The sequence below is a fragment of the Phaethon lepturus genome, unplaced genomic scaffold, assembly GCF_000687285.1.
Source record: "Phaethon lepturus isolate BGI_N335 unplaced genomic scaffold, ASM68728v1 scaffold6774, whole genome shotgun sequence".
NCBI classification, from domain to species: domain Eukaryota; kingdom Metazoa; phylum Chordata; class Aves; order Phaethontiformes; family Phaethontidae; genus Phaethon; species Phaethon lepturus.
In genome coordinates, this window is record NW_010536857.1 from 29,308 (window position 1) to 44,451 (window position 15,144).

A 15,144-nucleotide genomic window follows, 5' to 3' on the forward strand; every position below is an offset into this window, starting at 1 on the left:
CAGGCAAACAGTTCCTACATTTTCTAACGTATTGAAAAAAATGTCATTTCTTTTTTAGCGTTGCTTGAGAAACCCATCAGCAAAAGACGAGACAGTGAAGCTGTACAGAAGGCCAAGATCCTTTACGCATCCTGCATGAATGAGAGTAAGTGGCCTAATTTGAAGGGGACATGTACATGTTACCTGTGTTTATAAAAGGAGGCTTTTTTGTTCTCTGATGAGCTCTGTGAAGTTTTGTGCAGATGCACAGGTTTCACTCATTTGGATTCAACTGAATGTGTAGAGTCTTCTACACATTTCTGAAGTTGGCTGTCGAGACTGAGGTACGCCAAGGCACAAGAAGTCAGTTTTACAGAGGCGTCTGCTTGTCAGGGAACTGTGAAGCGATATTTATCTGTGCAAAAGGAAGTCAAAATCATGCCCTGGGGGTGTGGGAGTAGTGCCTGGTAAATCAGAGGAGCTGTCTGATGAAATTCTCATACTCACACTTTCACGAGCCTGTTGCTCAGTACCTTCTACCTTTCTCTAAATACATTTAATCAAAACACTTCCATAGGGCTGGGTATAGCCAGCCATGGACTCTTTAGCTTCGAGTTATCTGGATGTCAAGCAAGCTTGGACGGGGAGCTCTATAGCCACATTTGTGGAGAGCTTTTCCTGAGCTTGTAAATATTGCTGTAAGTTGATGTTTGCTAGATTGGGACACATCATTACCTTTATGTAGCTGCATGGGGGAAAGATGGGTTTGGAGGGAGTGGACTTTGTTTTCAAAGTACCCTTTGTCCTTCTGACTGTTTCAAACTTTATTTCCTGAGCACTTTTCTTCCAGCATGGCCTGAGACTGGATGTCAGCAATTGAGACATCGGTGCCGGACATAACTCAGTGCCGAGATGCTGACCCCTCTGGCTTTGATTATGTAAAATTATGTACAATAATCTCCTCTCAGAACCAGTGAAGTTTCTATGCTAGTTCCTAAGTGAGGAATGGTTTTTAAATTGACTTAATTCCAGCCCTTTGTCTTTTTTGAAAGGAACTGATTTACCTCTCTTATTCTCAATTTAGATAAACTGGTTGGACTCCTGCGCTTCCATGCTCACAGGCAGAGCAGAGGCTTTGGCTTTCAGTTCTTGTGTTTTGTCTTGCCTAGAAATCCATTGACGCTGATAAATCTTTGTGTCTCATGTGGCTGCTGCTGTGTTTGAATTGTCTGGGATGTAATTGTCACGCTTCGACATTTCAGATAAAATTGAAAAAGCTGACATGAAACCCCTGTTAAGTATACTGAGGCATTCACCTTTCCGCTGGCCTGTGCTGGAATCCAACATTGGACCTGAAGGGCTGTGGTCAGAAAGGAGGTTTAGCTTAGTCCAAGCCTTGGCAACTCTTCGCGGTCAACACAGTAACTCTGTCTTCATCCGTTTATATGTGGCTGCTGATGACAAAATCTCCAATCGATATATCCTGAAGGTAAAAGATAGCATATCTAATAGGTGACTTGGCATGGTATTTTGTGATCTCATTTTTTAAAAAACATATTTACATGACAAATGTTTACACTTGATTATTGTGCCTGTTATCTACTGACTTACAGATGTACATAGGTGCCAATTTATGGGAATGTAGAAGCCACTAGGAACCACATGTTATTGAAAATATTTCCATACAGGATTTTTTCTCCTTTCAAATGGCAAAAAAAGGTAAAATATGTCCCCAGTGGACCAATGTCCCAGAGTCTATGTGCGTGAAAATGAGAAAGGTGGATATCCAGTCCTGGGGGTGTTCTGGGTGCTGCTTATGACTTATCAGTTGCATGAAGAATGTTTTTTGTCTGTGAAGATGAATAACGATGCATCAGTAGCAGATATTTTGAACTTGAGCTATTTTTTCTTCAGATGAAAACACGTTATCTTGTGCTTATACAGCACCTTACAACACAGGTGTATTCCAAACACTTCTAAACCTGAAATACAGAATTTGCCTTTTTACTTAAATGCTATTGCTTTTGAACCAAAACATTACCAGTTTGTTAACAGTGCATGGCATTACACAAAAGTTTAGTGAGGAAAAAAAAAACCAAACAAGAAATATTGCCTCACTGTAGTCTTACAAAACTCCAGAGAGAATTGTAGGTCTTGCTGTAAGATGTCACCGTGGCAAGACCAGGTGCCTGGGCCAAATGCGCTGTTGTTGTTTAAGAAGTAGAGATGAGTAGCCAGAGTAGACCAGCCCTCAACTGCTACAAGAAAATAGTTTAAGAACGCAAGAGAGAAGGGACAAAGAGAAAAGTTATGATGCCATTCATCACAGCAAAATAGGATCTATGATCCTTATGTTGCTAGCATCCTGACTAGCTGTGGGAATATAGCCAAGGATACATTGTTTTTGGGGATCAAACAACAGTTAACTGTGGCGGTACTGGAGTGGGTGTCGATTCTGAGTTAGTTCTTTAAAATGTCTTTTGTCTGAGGCACTTAACTGGTATGAAATTGAAGGGTAATTTTTTCCCATCTCTAGCACATTTTCTGGAATAGTCAACAGCAGATCAACAGTTTGCTGTATTAAAGATGTCATTCTGCTAAGATGCTGTTCAGATGCTGTCAGGATTGCTTCAGCTGGAGATTTGTTTAAAAGAACTGTAACAGTAGAATCAGGAGAGATATTTAGTTATTTCCTGTCATAACATTTCAGTCCAAATCATCTGCCAGTGGAGGGCTGGGTGGATATACTCTTACTGCTGGTCTCTTGGAAATTAATTATACCTACCAGTATCTTCACTCAGTATGCTTAGTGGCACCTAAGAATTAGGTATTTAAATAACTGAAGCACTACATGCTATGAATAACATATTATTCTGTAGGGTATTCTGTTGTTGTTGTTAATTTGATTAAGAACTTGATCTGCAGAATGCATCAGCCAGTATTCTACTTTGTCCGCGTTTTAATAAATTCCCAGGGGTACAGATATACTACAGAGTGTTTCAATCTGCTTGTGAAAGCAGCTCTATTGCAAAATTCTTTTTGTTCAGCATTGCTAAATCATGAATGGATCAGAAAAGAGAAGAAGCTAAAAAAACCCAAAACAACCCACCCTTTGTTCAGCATTCAACATGATCTGTTTTTCTTGAGGACTGAAGAAGTTGGTTAACTTTTTTGTTTATTTCTCATATTTGTCCTTTCTTGGTTTCAGTGGGCTGTAAAATCTAACTCTTAAGCCCGGAAAAGTTGGATGAGCATTTTATGCAACAGTCACATAATTGAAATAGACCAAATCATCTGAAGTTAACTATTACCAGGACACACATATGCAAAGCATAAGAGTATATTATTTTGGCTTCAATATGCTGAAAAAAGAAGGTGATGCTGTTTTCCAAAGAATTGGAGTTGCACTGAGAATCACTACTGCTCTCCTTTTAGTGGGAGATTTGTTTTATTTTGTTTATAGTATATTTTACAGGTTGAGAACATCAGCCACTAGAGGAGAAGATGACATTTATTCATTAATTTTAGATTCTAAATTGTATTTGTTTAGGTCATTTTTATAAATGTAGAAAATGTGAAATATAAATGGTGTAGGATTTAGATTAAAAAAGACTTATGAGAAATTATATGCATAAATACAATCTCTGTTCACTAGACTTATATTTTAAGAACAAATACAGCATCAAATCTATAATTTTGGAACATCAAAATGGTGAGAAGCAACTGTTGCGGTACATCTATTCAAAAAGCCAAATGCAGCACTCAGTGTTGGTCTAGGGTGAAGCTCCAATTTCAGTCAAAGGCAGCTAACGATGCTTTTCAGGCACACAGCAGCTAACATGCTTCAGCACCTAATGGGCTCTTGGTCCATACACTAGACTAGAGTTTGTCTCAAGCTGACTCTTGTGCCCCTGGAATATGTATGGCATGAATGGCTGTCAGCACAAACTGTTTGATCCTGTAGACCCAGTCCTATTGCATTACCTACTCGCTAATGGAGCCATAAAACACGTAAATCACGTAGGTGATTCTTTGCTGTAGTAGGTGGCTCAGATATTGCAGGGGGCATATGAGGCTCCCCAGATCACAGTAGTGTGATTTAGGTAATGTCTGTCAGCACAGCATAGCATTCTTCTGTTATTTTGAAATCCCGTGGAAGTCAGGCTGGTGCAGTGTGTTATGTATTAGATATTTACACACATCTACCATAATTGCCAGAAAAGCATGAACTCTGCCAAGGCTGCTTATAGGGCTACCTTTGAATTCTGATGAATGTACCTATTAAATGCTTTGTGTTGTTATTTTTAACAGCTCGATCAAGCAAGCCTCTCTCTTGCTTCTCGAGAGGATTACCTAGAAAACACCACAGAAGCTAAATCTGTAAGTATTAGTAACTGGAAGTCAGAGTGACCATTTTTCCCCCTCAGTTTTTTTCATTGTTACTTTTGTTTGTTGAGGTCCAAATTAAGAAACGGTTGTAACTTGTTTGGAGTTAGATTTTTTAGGATATCTTCTATGAGGAAACTCCACTACCACAAAACCTCCTGCAGTTTCTCAAATGAAGATTTTTGTAAGATCTGGGGCCCCTCCTGCTTTTCTTTCCCCTTGGAAGGGATCTCTAGAATTCATCTAGTCAAACCCCTCTGCTCAAGCAGGGTCAGCTACAGCAGCTTGCTCAGGACAGTTTCCATCTGTGGAGATATTAAAAACCTGACTGAAGACTCCACAAGCTCTCTGGGCAACCTGGGCCACCCCCACAGTGAAAAAGTGTTTTTTTGTGTTCAGATGAAATTTAATGTTTCAGTTTCTGCCGTTGCTTCTTGTCCTGTCACTGGGCAGCACTGAAAACAGTCTGGCGCTCTGGCTTCTTTATTCTCTCCCCATCAGGTATTCATCTCTCAGCTTTTCAGTGTATGAAATATGCTCTGGTTCCTTAATCAACTTTGTTGCCCTGTGCTGGACCCACTTCAGTACAGCTGTGTCTCTCTTGTACTGGAGAACCATGAACTGGACCCAGCACTCAACTGTGGCCACACCAGTGCTGAGCAGAGGGGAAGGATCACCCCCCTCAACCTGCTGGCAACAATCTGCCTAATGCAGCCCAGGGTGCTGCTGGCAGCCTTTGCTGCAAGGGCACATTGCTGGTCCATGTTCAGCTTGGTGTCCACCAGAACCCCCAGGGCTTTTTCTGCAAAGCTGCTTCCTAGGCAGTCAGCCACCAGCTTGTGTTCTTTCCTGGGGTTATTTATCCCCAGATGCAGGATTTGGCACTTCCCCTTGTTGAACTTACTGAGATTCCCATTGGCCCATTTCTCGAGTCTGTCAAAGTCCCTCTGAATGGCAGCACAACCATCTGGTGCATCAGTCACTCCACCCAGTTTTGTACTATCAGCAAACACACTAAGGGTGCACTCTGTCCCAACATCCAGGTCATTAAGAAAAAATTGAGCAGTACTGGCCCCACTGTCAACCTCTGGGGTATATTACTAGTGACTGCCCTCAAAATGGACTTTGTGCTGCTGATCACGACCCTCTGGGCCTGGTCATTCAGTTCATTTTTCAATCCACTTCACAGTGCACTTCTCTAGCCCTTACTTTTTCAGCTTGTCTCTGAGGATGTTAAGGAAGGCAATATTGAAAGCCTTAATAATGTTGTGGTGAGCAACAACAACTGCTCTCCCCTCACCCACCAAGCTATTCATGTAATTGTAGAAGGTTGGCTAAGTGTGATTATAAATCCATGCTCACTACTCCTGGTCACCTTGTCCTTCATGTATTTGGAAATAGTTTTTCTCTAAATGATGATGATGATTTTCTCCATCACCTTTCCAGGGACTGATAAGAAGCTGACCAGCCCCTAGTTCCCTGGATCTTTCTTCTTGCATTCGTTGAAGATAGAGGTGATACTTGCTCTCTTCAAGTTCTTAGGAACCTCCCCCAGTGGCTATGACCTTCCAAAGGTTATTTGGAATGACCTTGCAATGTGGCAGCCAATTCTGTCAGCACTCATGAGTGCAACCTATCAGACTCCCTGGTTTTATGTCCTCTTTGCTCTCTACTCTGGTCTTCTTCCATTGAGGATAAGCTCTCCTTGCTCCAGACTTCCCCTCTGGTCTCAGGGGCCTGGGATTCCTGAAGGCTAGTCTTAGCAGTAAAGGCTGGAGCAGAGGTGGCATTGAGTATCTTGGCCTTTTCAATGTCATTTGTCACCCTGCTCCATGTAGCAGCAGGGCCCTGTTCTCCCTAGTCTGACTTTTGCTGTTATGTACTTGTAGAGCCTTATTGATCTTTCACATCCCTCACCAGATTCAACTTCAGGTTGGCCTTGGCTTTCCTAACTATATCCCTGCAAGACTGGTCAGCAGCTCTGTACTTCTGGGTCACCTGTCCCTGCTTCTACCTCTTATACACTTCCTTCTCATCTTTGAGTTCAGTTAGGAGCTCTGTGTGCACCCATGCAGGCCTCGTAGCACCTTTACTTGATTTCCTACTTGTTAGGATGGACTTTTCTTGAGCTTGGAGGAGCTCAGGCAGAGCTTGATGCATTCCCACTGGTCTCGCACATAAAGGGCAGCTCCCCCTCCTCACCTTCACAGCCTGTCCTTCCTACAAATCTTGTATCCATCTATTTTAGCATTCCAGTTGTGCAAATTATCCCACTATGGTTCTGTGATCCCAGTGAGGTTATAGCCATATAACGGCACACAGATTTCTAACTGCTCCTCTTTGTTCCACATGCGGTGTGCATTAGTATAAAGGTATTTCCAAGGGACATCCAGTCATGCTGATTCCTCAGTATGGCCTTGAGAGCTTTCCCTATAAGGCTAAGGTGCAGGCACTTCTTTCTTTACACACCTACCCTCAAAGCTGTTCCCTTTCAGTTCTGTTTTGTTGATTGCTATGTCCCTTCTTTTCCCACCACGCTGTGCCCTTGGCTTACCTACCCTATCCTCACCTTCCTTAGTTATTTTTTTGAGGAATCACTCCCTCTCCCATTGTTTCTAGTTTAAAGCTTTCCCTGTTGGCAAAGATACTCTTGCCCTGTTTAGTCAAATGGATCCCATCTCTTTCAAACCACTGTGAATTCTCAAAGTGGGTACCATGATCGTAGAAACCAAATCTGTGCTGCTGATGCCAGCTGCACAACCAGATGTTAACTCACAGAATCCATCAAGTCCTCCTCAGGCCCTTGCCCCTCACCAGCAGGGAGGGGATGGTGAGGACACCAAGATACTCTTGCCCTGTTTAGTCAAATGGATCCCATCTCTTTCAAACCACTGTGAATTCTCAAAGTGGGTACCATGATCGTAGAAACCAAATCTGTGCTGCTGATGCCAGCTGCACAACCAGATGTTAACTCACAGAATCCATCAAGTCCTCCTCAGGCCCTTGCCCCTCACCAGCAGGGAGGGGATGGTGAGGACACCACAACCTGGGCCCCATGCCCTTGAGCTCTGTTCCCATAATCCTGTAGTCATGCTTGATACTTCCCAGGTCACCCCGGCAATAGCATTGGTGCCTACCAGAAAGAGCGGCAGTGAATAGCAGTCAGAGGGCTGGACAAGCCTTGGTAGCCTTTCCACAGCATCCTGAATGTGAGACCCCAGCAAGCAGCAAACCTCCCTAGACAAATCAGATTGGCAGGTGGGGGCCTCCATCCCCTACAGTAATGAGTCTCTTACCACTGTTGCTTGCTTCTTCCTTCTAGTGGTCCTGAGGGGCTCAGGCGCAGCCACAGGAGATGCTCCAGTTAAAAGTGCTCCTGGGTCCTCATCATCTACAAGGACAGTGGACTTCCAACCTTCACTGTAATGGGAGTTTCCACTTTCCAGCTTCATAGGCACAAGTTCCTCCTACTTTTCTGCCTGCAGTTGCAGACTTTTGAAGCTGCAGGGTCTCAGGGAAGATCTGGTTGATCTTTCTCATCCCCTCTGAGGCTGTGTGGTCTGCTGACCTCTCATAGCTCTTTCATTTGGTGGCACAGCTCCTCAACAACTGCACACTTCCTGCATGCTAGAACATCATGGTGCCCCAGCCTCAGCAAGAGGCCTCAGGCACTCCCTGCGGCCTGAGGCTTGAAGAGCTGTATCCTTCCTTATGAAGCACCATCTGGGTCCAAGAACCTGATAACAAACAGTCAGTTACACCAGTGGTGCCTTGGCATCATGTCCTCTGTGGCATGTGACCACCATATCTAAGGATAGGTGTGCCAGGCAAAGTTTGCTGGCCTTTCCTCTGTGAACTGCTGCATCTGTTTGGCAGCCTCACCTGACCTGGCAGCAGCAGGAGCCCTCATGGCCCCTAGGGGAGACCCAGGAGTTCCCAGATTGTGGACAAAGTGCCCAGACACTCAAGAATATCTCAACGAACTGTAGCCAAGAAGATGCTGTGTCTGTGGTCTGCCTCGGTGAGCTGCCCTCCAGGCCTGTCCCTTGGGCTCAATTAAGCCTGAAGGCCAAGCACATTTTGAGAGTCACTGCAGGTTATTACCATCAAGTTAACCTGAATTTGTTTAATGAAGGGAACAAGAGTTCCTCAACAGATTTCAAGTATTCATTTCCTCTTCTTCCCTCCTCTCTTTATGATTTCTCTGCTACATCTTAGTTTCTTGCTGCTTTTCTGTGGAAAGCGGTCATGAACCGATGATGTTTACCAAAGGCTTTAATGTATCAATATTTGACAACGGAAACACCTTTTTCCCCCCTGCTCGGTGAAGGCCTGTGGGAAGTATCCAGCACACACAGCCCAAAGATCAAATAAAACAACCCCTTGGGTTGTTCGGGTGGACAAGTCATGGCTACTGATTAAGATTTTACAGTTTTGCTTCCCTTCTGAGTTCCCTGAGAGGTTAGGAAGTTTTTTAGCCACATCTATCAGACCAGATGATGCCAGGATCCAAATAATTGTATCTACTGAAAGATAAATGTAATATGCTGGCATATGTGTTTGCTTTTTTTTGGACTGCGGGCTCATAGGAGTTGATGAGGAGCAACCTGATCCCTCAAAAACCTCTGAAAGATAACGCTGGGGGAGAAGTAGCACAGAAATCGCTATGGTATCATTACATACAATATATTTTGCTAAGATTTGTGTATACAATCTGAGCCTAAAATGTGCTTTATTAGGATGGCCCGGGAAAAGCAGAGCACTGTAGCAGGTACGTGTGTTGCAGTGCTGTGGCAGGAGTAGAGGAGAGAGCTCAGTGGAGCATCCCTTTATCTCCCTATCTTCTCAGCCACTAAGCCTGCACTTATATGTTAGTACTTCTTCAGTCGTACACCGATTACTGTATGAGTTGGTGTAAAATATTGGTATGCACTCATACATGTTGTCTAATCCCACTGTAAGAGCTGTCAGTTTTGTCAGTCTAATCCAGAAATGTCATTTGCATTTCCTGAGATTTATACTGTGTGAACCGCAGCAGGTCTGTCTGTCACACACAGCATGTTTACAGTGCTATTTCACCTTTTCTCCTTGATAACAGCAGGCATTCAAGGTAAGGAAAGCACAACTTTGGTTGCTAGGGCATAAAAGGACAAAGTATTATACTCCTTGCTGGGCATTTCTGGACTACTGCTACAGCTGTGCTCCAGTGCAAATCTGGGGGTCATTTAACTCTTCTTTTATTTCTTTACAGTACCGAGATGCCTTTTTGCAGTTTATGGTTGATACAGCAGTGCTTCTGGGTGCAAATGCTTCACGAGCAGAGTCTGATATGAAGTCAGTTCTAAGACTGGAAGTTAAAATAGCTGAGGTTGGTAATTTAATGTGTGATTGAGGCTAGCTTTTTAAAAAAAGTGCAATCCTGTTTCAAAATGGAAAGCCATTTTATCAACAGCCTTAGCAATCATGTTTTTTGGAAGTAGAAGGAAAGGACCAGAACCTGATAAAGAAACGATGAATAATGTTCATCCTTTACATAATTGTTAAACTGATTATTTTATTCTCAAGGGAAAAAAATCTTAGCCAAATACTCTTGGTCCTTTAAATTGTTAATATGTTCTTTATTTTGAGGTTGGGCAGAATCTGAGTCCCTGCTGTGCAGCTATGTTGTGAATACCTTACCATGTATTCAAGAAGCAGACTGGTCCGATTCTCTGAGGAAGAGACTAAGTCTAAAAACAGTACAAGACTGAGGTGGGGTATTAGTGATTGGTAGTGAGAGGGTGGTGGTGTTACAGTAGCACCACAGTTAGGTCCTGAGCTGCTTTCATGGGGTACCCTGGGAGAGTGTATGAGAAAGTTCATGAGTTTTAATTTAGGGGATCAACTGAACTTAGCAAAGCTAAGCAGATTTAAATCTGGTACTTGGTTCTGACCAATGTACTTGGTGACATTTTTGCCCCATTGGGGAGTTCAATTTACATATTAGGACTGTAGCATGCCAAAGGAGCATTTCTGCTTCCCCATATCCCTGTTTCAGTATGGCTACTACAGGAATACAGCTCCTGGGAGCTGCAAGTCCACTATTATTTCCACTTCTTCCAAAGCTAGAGAGAAGACTTAGCCTCAGCGTCGGGAAACCAGCAAAAGTTAGGACTACAAACTTGACACTGGTTTGTAGAACTCAGTTGAGGATTTCTTCATATTGCCAGGGAAAGAAGCTATCTTTCCCACTCTCTCCTGTGAAATGCTGGGTCTCCTGTTAACGGAGAAGACTGTTGCATAGCACCAGTGATGCAGCAGAAAATGACTTTTGCCTGGGTTCTTCTGTTGCTGTCTACAGGAGGAAAGGCAGCGATGTTTCTTATTGGTGCATGTGTGCAGAACTGAGGGCCATCCACAACAGTACTAAGTCAGTGTGTCCCTCTATCCGCTGAAAGAGGAGATGAAATTTTGTCAAACCTCTAAACAAAGCTCAATTTTCAGCTTCAATTACCTGGCCAGGATGGACTAATGAGCAGATAGTTTGGTGTGATGTAGTAGACTCAAAAAACAGGAAAAGTTTCTTCTGTTTATTGGTGATGGGATAAGAAGATGCATTGCTACCTCTGGCAGCTCTAATGCTTTACTTAATGAATGTCTTACAGAGCTCTAATCCATGAGGTATATAGGTGAAGTTGCCATATTAAGATGACATGGATCATGTAAAAGCCTTCAGCATCAGTAATGCATACCGTTATGCAACAAGCCATACTTGCTCACGGTTACCTAGTTTCCCTTTAGTATGAATAATCCTCCCAAAGTATATCCAGATATTAGGTATGAGCCCAGGGACATGGATTGTTGCATGGTCCCTAATAAGCACAATGAACAATATGAACATCTTACAGTGATTGCAAAGGAGATACTCCTGTTTGTTACTCGGTCTTTTACTGCATCTTGTGCTCCTTTGTATTCATTTTAAGTGAACGTACATAATGGAGAACTTGTGGTCTCAGGAAGAGGCAGCAAGAACAAAAAGAATACACTTTAGATATAGGAAGGATTGGTGTACTTCCAGAGAGCTTGTTGTGTACAAGGAAGATTTCAAGCAGCTTTGAATAACTGGAGGAAGAGGGAAAGTTTTGAGATGAAGGGAGCAAATGGGTTCAAGAAGAGTTTAAAGACTTGTCAGATAAATGACATTTGCAGAAAGGGGAGTGGAAAGTAATTTCTGTTTTCTGTGTGGCTTGAGCAATAGTAAAACCACAGACACTTATTGGAGAATTTTGGTTGGAGAACTACCAGCTGTCTTGTTAGTCTGGCATCAACTCTGTCCTCTTTAGATTGCATAGCGTAAAGCCTGTTGTATAGGATTTACCTCAGAGCAAGGATGGAATTACCATCAGGAATTCTTGTTTCTCTTGAAACATGAGAAACTTTTGACCTATATCTTGTACTTGGTTTGTTTTTCTATTAGTGCCATCTTGGAATCTGAATATCCCTTCTCAGTTATAAAAGGACTTGATTTATATTTAGGATTTCTTTTGCTATGTCCTTGGTCTTTGGCACTACAGAGGATCCTGAGGTCTGGCTCCTCTGGTCACCCAGATGAGAGGCCTGGTTGGAGAATGCTTTAATTCATGTCTGGCCTGTATAACCAGGTTTTCTGCTGTGGAAATTTGGATGCTGGGGTAAAATGAAGAGAAACTTGTGTGTATCTGGCTCTTCCCTCAGCTGAAGTCAGGCCATAGCAAGGAACATGTTTCAAATCCAAAAGCTGAGATGTGCTTCCAGCATACCTATCTCAGATTTAACCTTTTAAACCATATAATTTGGAGCTGGCTTTTACCTGACATGACAGGATGAATAAATATTAATGGTCTAGGTGTGCTTTTATCTCGTATGAATCAACATGCATTTCCTTAGTATAATCAGAACTAAAATTGGTTTAATATGCTCAAAGAAGACATGCAGCTCATTAAATTCCCCAGTAGTGAGTTAAACTGACAATGAACCAGGTTCCATTTCTCCTAGTTAAATGCCGTCCTCAGAAAGGGAAGTTAATGCCATGAATGCTTGGAAAACAGGTGTTGAGGTATTTCTGCACTGGGATTATGATGATCAGTAATGATGTAAGAGCAGGTCCCTGCAAGATAATCCTTGTTTTGATGGTTTTGTTTGTTTTGTTTTTTTCCCCCAGATCATGATTCCATATGAAAATCGAACAAGTGAGGTGATGTACAATAAAATGAACATATCCGAGCTTAGTGCCATGATTCCACAGGTTGGTTTGGGATAATTACAAAATGATTTTTTTAATGTCTGTCCTGTATAATTTAAATTGTCTTTAGTGTGCAGAGCAGCATGTTAAAGGAATATCACTGGGAATGTGTGTACTCAATTACAATGTATGTTCTTTTAAATACAGTTATGACTTTACTAAGGTTTGAAAACACATGTAATGGCAAAGTGCAATAGTTTCTAAATTTTTAATAAGTAAAGCTTTGAAACCATTAGTCTCAAAGGTGCAACTTTGTTAATAAATCATCTCTCTTCATAATCTGCTTTAACCAGCCTTCTCTTTGTCATTGCAGTTTGACTGGTTGGGATACATCAAGAAGGTGATTGACACCAGACTCTATCCTGAGCTCAAAGATATAGGTCCTTCAGAAAATGTGATTGTCCGTGTTCCCCAGTACTTCAAAGATTTATTCAGGATACTAGAAAATGAAAGGAAAAAGTAAGAATCCTATGATGGTTTCACCCACACTTATGAGGGGACACCAAGTGCTGGGCTTTTCCTGGGTTTTTCCAGTGCTTCAGATATGCTTGGTAACAAGTCTTTAGGCAAAAGGTCTGTTTGGTTTTGTCTGAATGAAGATACAGATATTAGCTTGTATGTAGTAGGAAAATTTGCGGTTTCAACACCTTTCTTTTTTTACTGAAAACATAGGTTGCAGTAAAGCTGCTTCTGGCAGATGCATTCAGCATCTCTTGCTTGTATAGGGTCTTGCATCTTGTGAAATCATTTACACCTGTAGAACATAGTTGTAAAATGCAGGTAGCTCAGATTAAACATAGTAGATGTGCTTTGCAAAGGGAAGCAAGACAGCTTTGGGCACTGTGATGAGAAAGTGGATGTGAAGATGACATCCCATTTTGAAACATCATTATTGATAGCATCCAAATGATTTCTGTAATAACTTGATCTCTGCTGAGGTGTGTTGCTGAACTTTAAAAAAAATATTGTTAGGGTGTTGTCTCCAAAAATCATTCTTTGCTGATTGTACAGTATGGCCATGACTATGTTTCAGAAAAAAAAGACTAATTGAGAAGCATTATTACTGTTTCTCTATGTCTGCAGTGACAGAATGCTTGCATTAATTCATAGTACCTGTAAAAATAACACATAGATCAAACAATAAGAAAAAAAAAATTATTGATCTGCCCACAGATCATCAAACATCCTTACTTTACAAAATTCAGACAGATATCATTAGGGTGCCACCAATTTTAGCCTGCTGAAGAAAGCCTTCTAAATGGTTTGGGCTGTCCATGCTTTGTATTTCATAAAGTTAGTTACATTAGTGGGGATAAAACAGTGATTTAGAGGATGCACATGTAGCAAGACAACAGAGAATTATTTATTCCCCGTGTACATACACTTACACGCAATTGTATTCTGTAACTACAGAGTAAACACCTAGAGGCTTTTTCCATTAGGATCTTATTCAGGGAGAATCTGGTTCTGAGTGTTCAGGAGAAGTTAAGCCAGATTGTGTGTCATGGCAGAGGGAGGCTGGAGTAAAGACCAGAAAGAGGGGCAATGCCCGTCTTCAGCAAAGCTCAAGACCAGCTTCCTGATCCCCACAGGTTGCGGGGGTGGGCAAAAGCAGTGCCTGAATTCCAGTATATTCAGGCTGCATATCTTATAGCTGATAATGGTTTAGGCATCCTCTGCTCAGTCTTTCTTACCTTAACAAATTTGCATCATAAAATGTTAGAATGGCAAACAGAGTGCTAAAATCAACCCAAGCAGACTTCAAGTTCTTGTATGTAAAATCCATTCAGTCACTGCATGATAACAAAGACCATGCTTATCTATTAGATGATAAAGTTCATTACTCAAAATGTCATAGTTTGCTCCAGAAGTAACCTTGTTATCTGGCCTGAGAAAATTAGGAAATAATCTTAATGCAAACATCTAACAATGAGGTCCTAACATTTCCCTGTAGGGTGAACTCCAAAACCTTAACAAGGATATTTTCTTTTAGGTAATTTCATTTGTCATTCTCCGTATATATTTTAAAGGTTAAATTAATGCAAACAACATGAATTCGGTTTGTTACAGTACATATCTAGACCAATCAAATTCCTAGTAAAGCATTCCAAAATTTGAGACTTGCTTCACTGATTAGAACGTGAATTAACTTCTTATCATTTCAGGAGATGCAGCCTCATTAGGAGAAGCAGGTACTTTCACCATCTTCATATTCTGTTCAGCTACGAACCTTCTATCCCTAAATTATACTTTCTTTCCAATGCCTTGTGTGTCCCCTTCCCAGATGAGCACCCTGCTGGCATAGGTACTATTCAAAAAGGCAGAAAAAGATGGTTCATGCCCCAGTGATCTGGCAAAGTACTCTGTGAAGTTTGTTTCAGGTGGAGGGAAGAATGGGGCAAAAATTAAGTCTGGCTACAGAAGCAATTCTCAGTGGTGGAGGTGACAAGTTGTATGGACTCACAACCATCATATTAAAAACTGCTCCCTCGGAGAACCTGCTGAAACATCTTGCATTG

At 41.9% G+C, this 15,144-nt stretch overlaps 1 protein-coding gene across 1 annotated transcript in view; it reads left to right on the forward strand.

Moving 5' to 3' along the window:
* The window catches only part of PHEX (phosphate regulating endopeptidase homolog, X-linked), a 60,612-nt gene that overhangs the window by 24,075 nt on the left and 21,393 nt on the right, over nt 1–15,144 (forward strand). The window contains exons 4-9 of the mRNA XM_010286288.1: nt 59–145; nt 1,242–1,468; nt 4,291–4,359; nt 9,617–9,733; nt 12,545–12,628; nt 12,939–13,084. Coding sequence (XP_010284590.1) covers nt 59–145; nt 1,242–1,468; nt 4,291–4,359; nt 9,617–9,733; nt 12,545–12,628; nt 12,939–13,084 — 730 coding nt within the window. The remainder of the gene's footprint in view (nt 1–58; nt 146–1,241; nt 1,469–4,290; nt 4,360–9,616; nt 9,734–12,544; nt 12,629–12,938; nt 13,085–15,144) is intronic.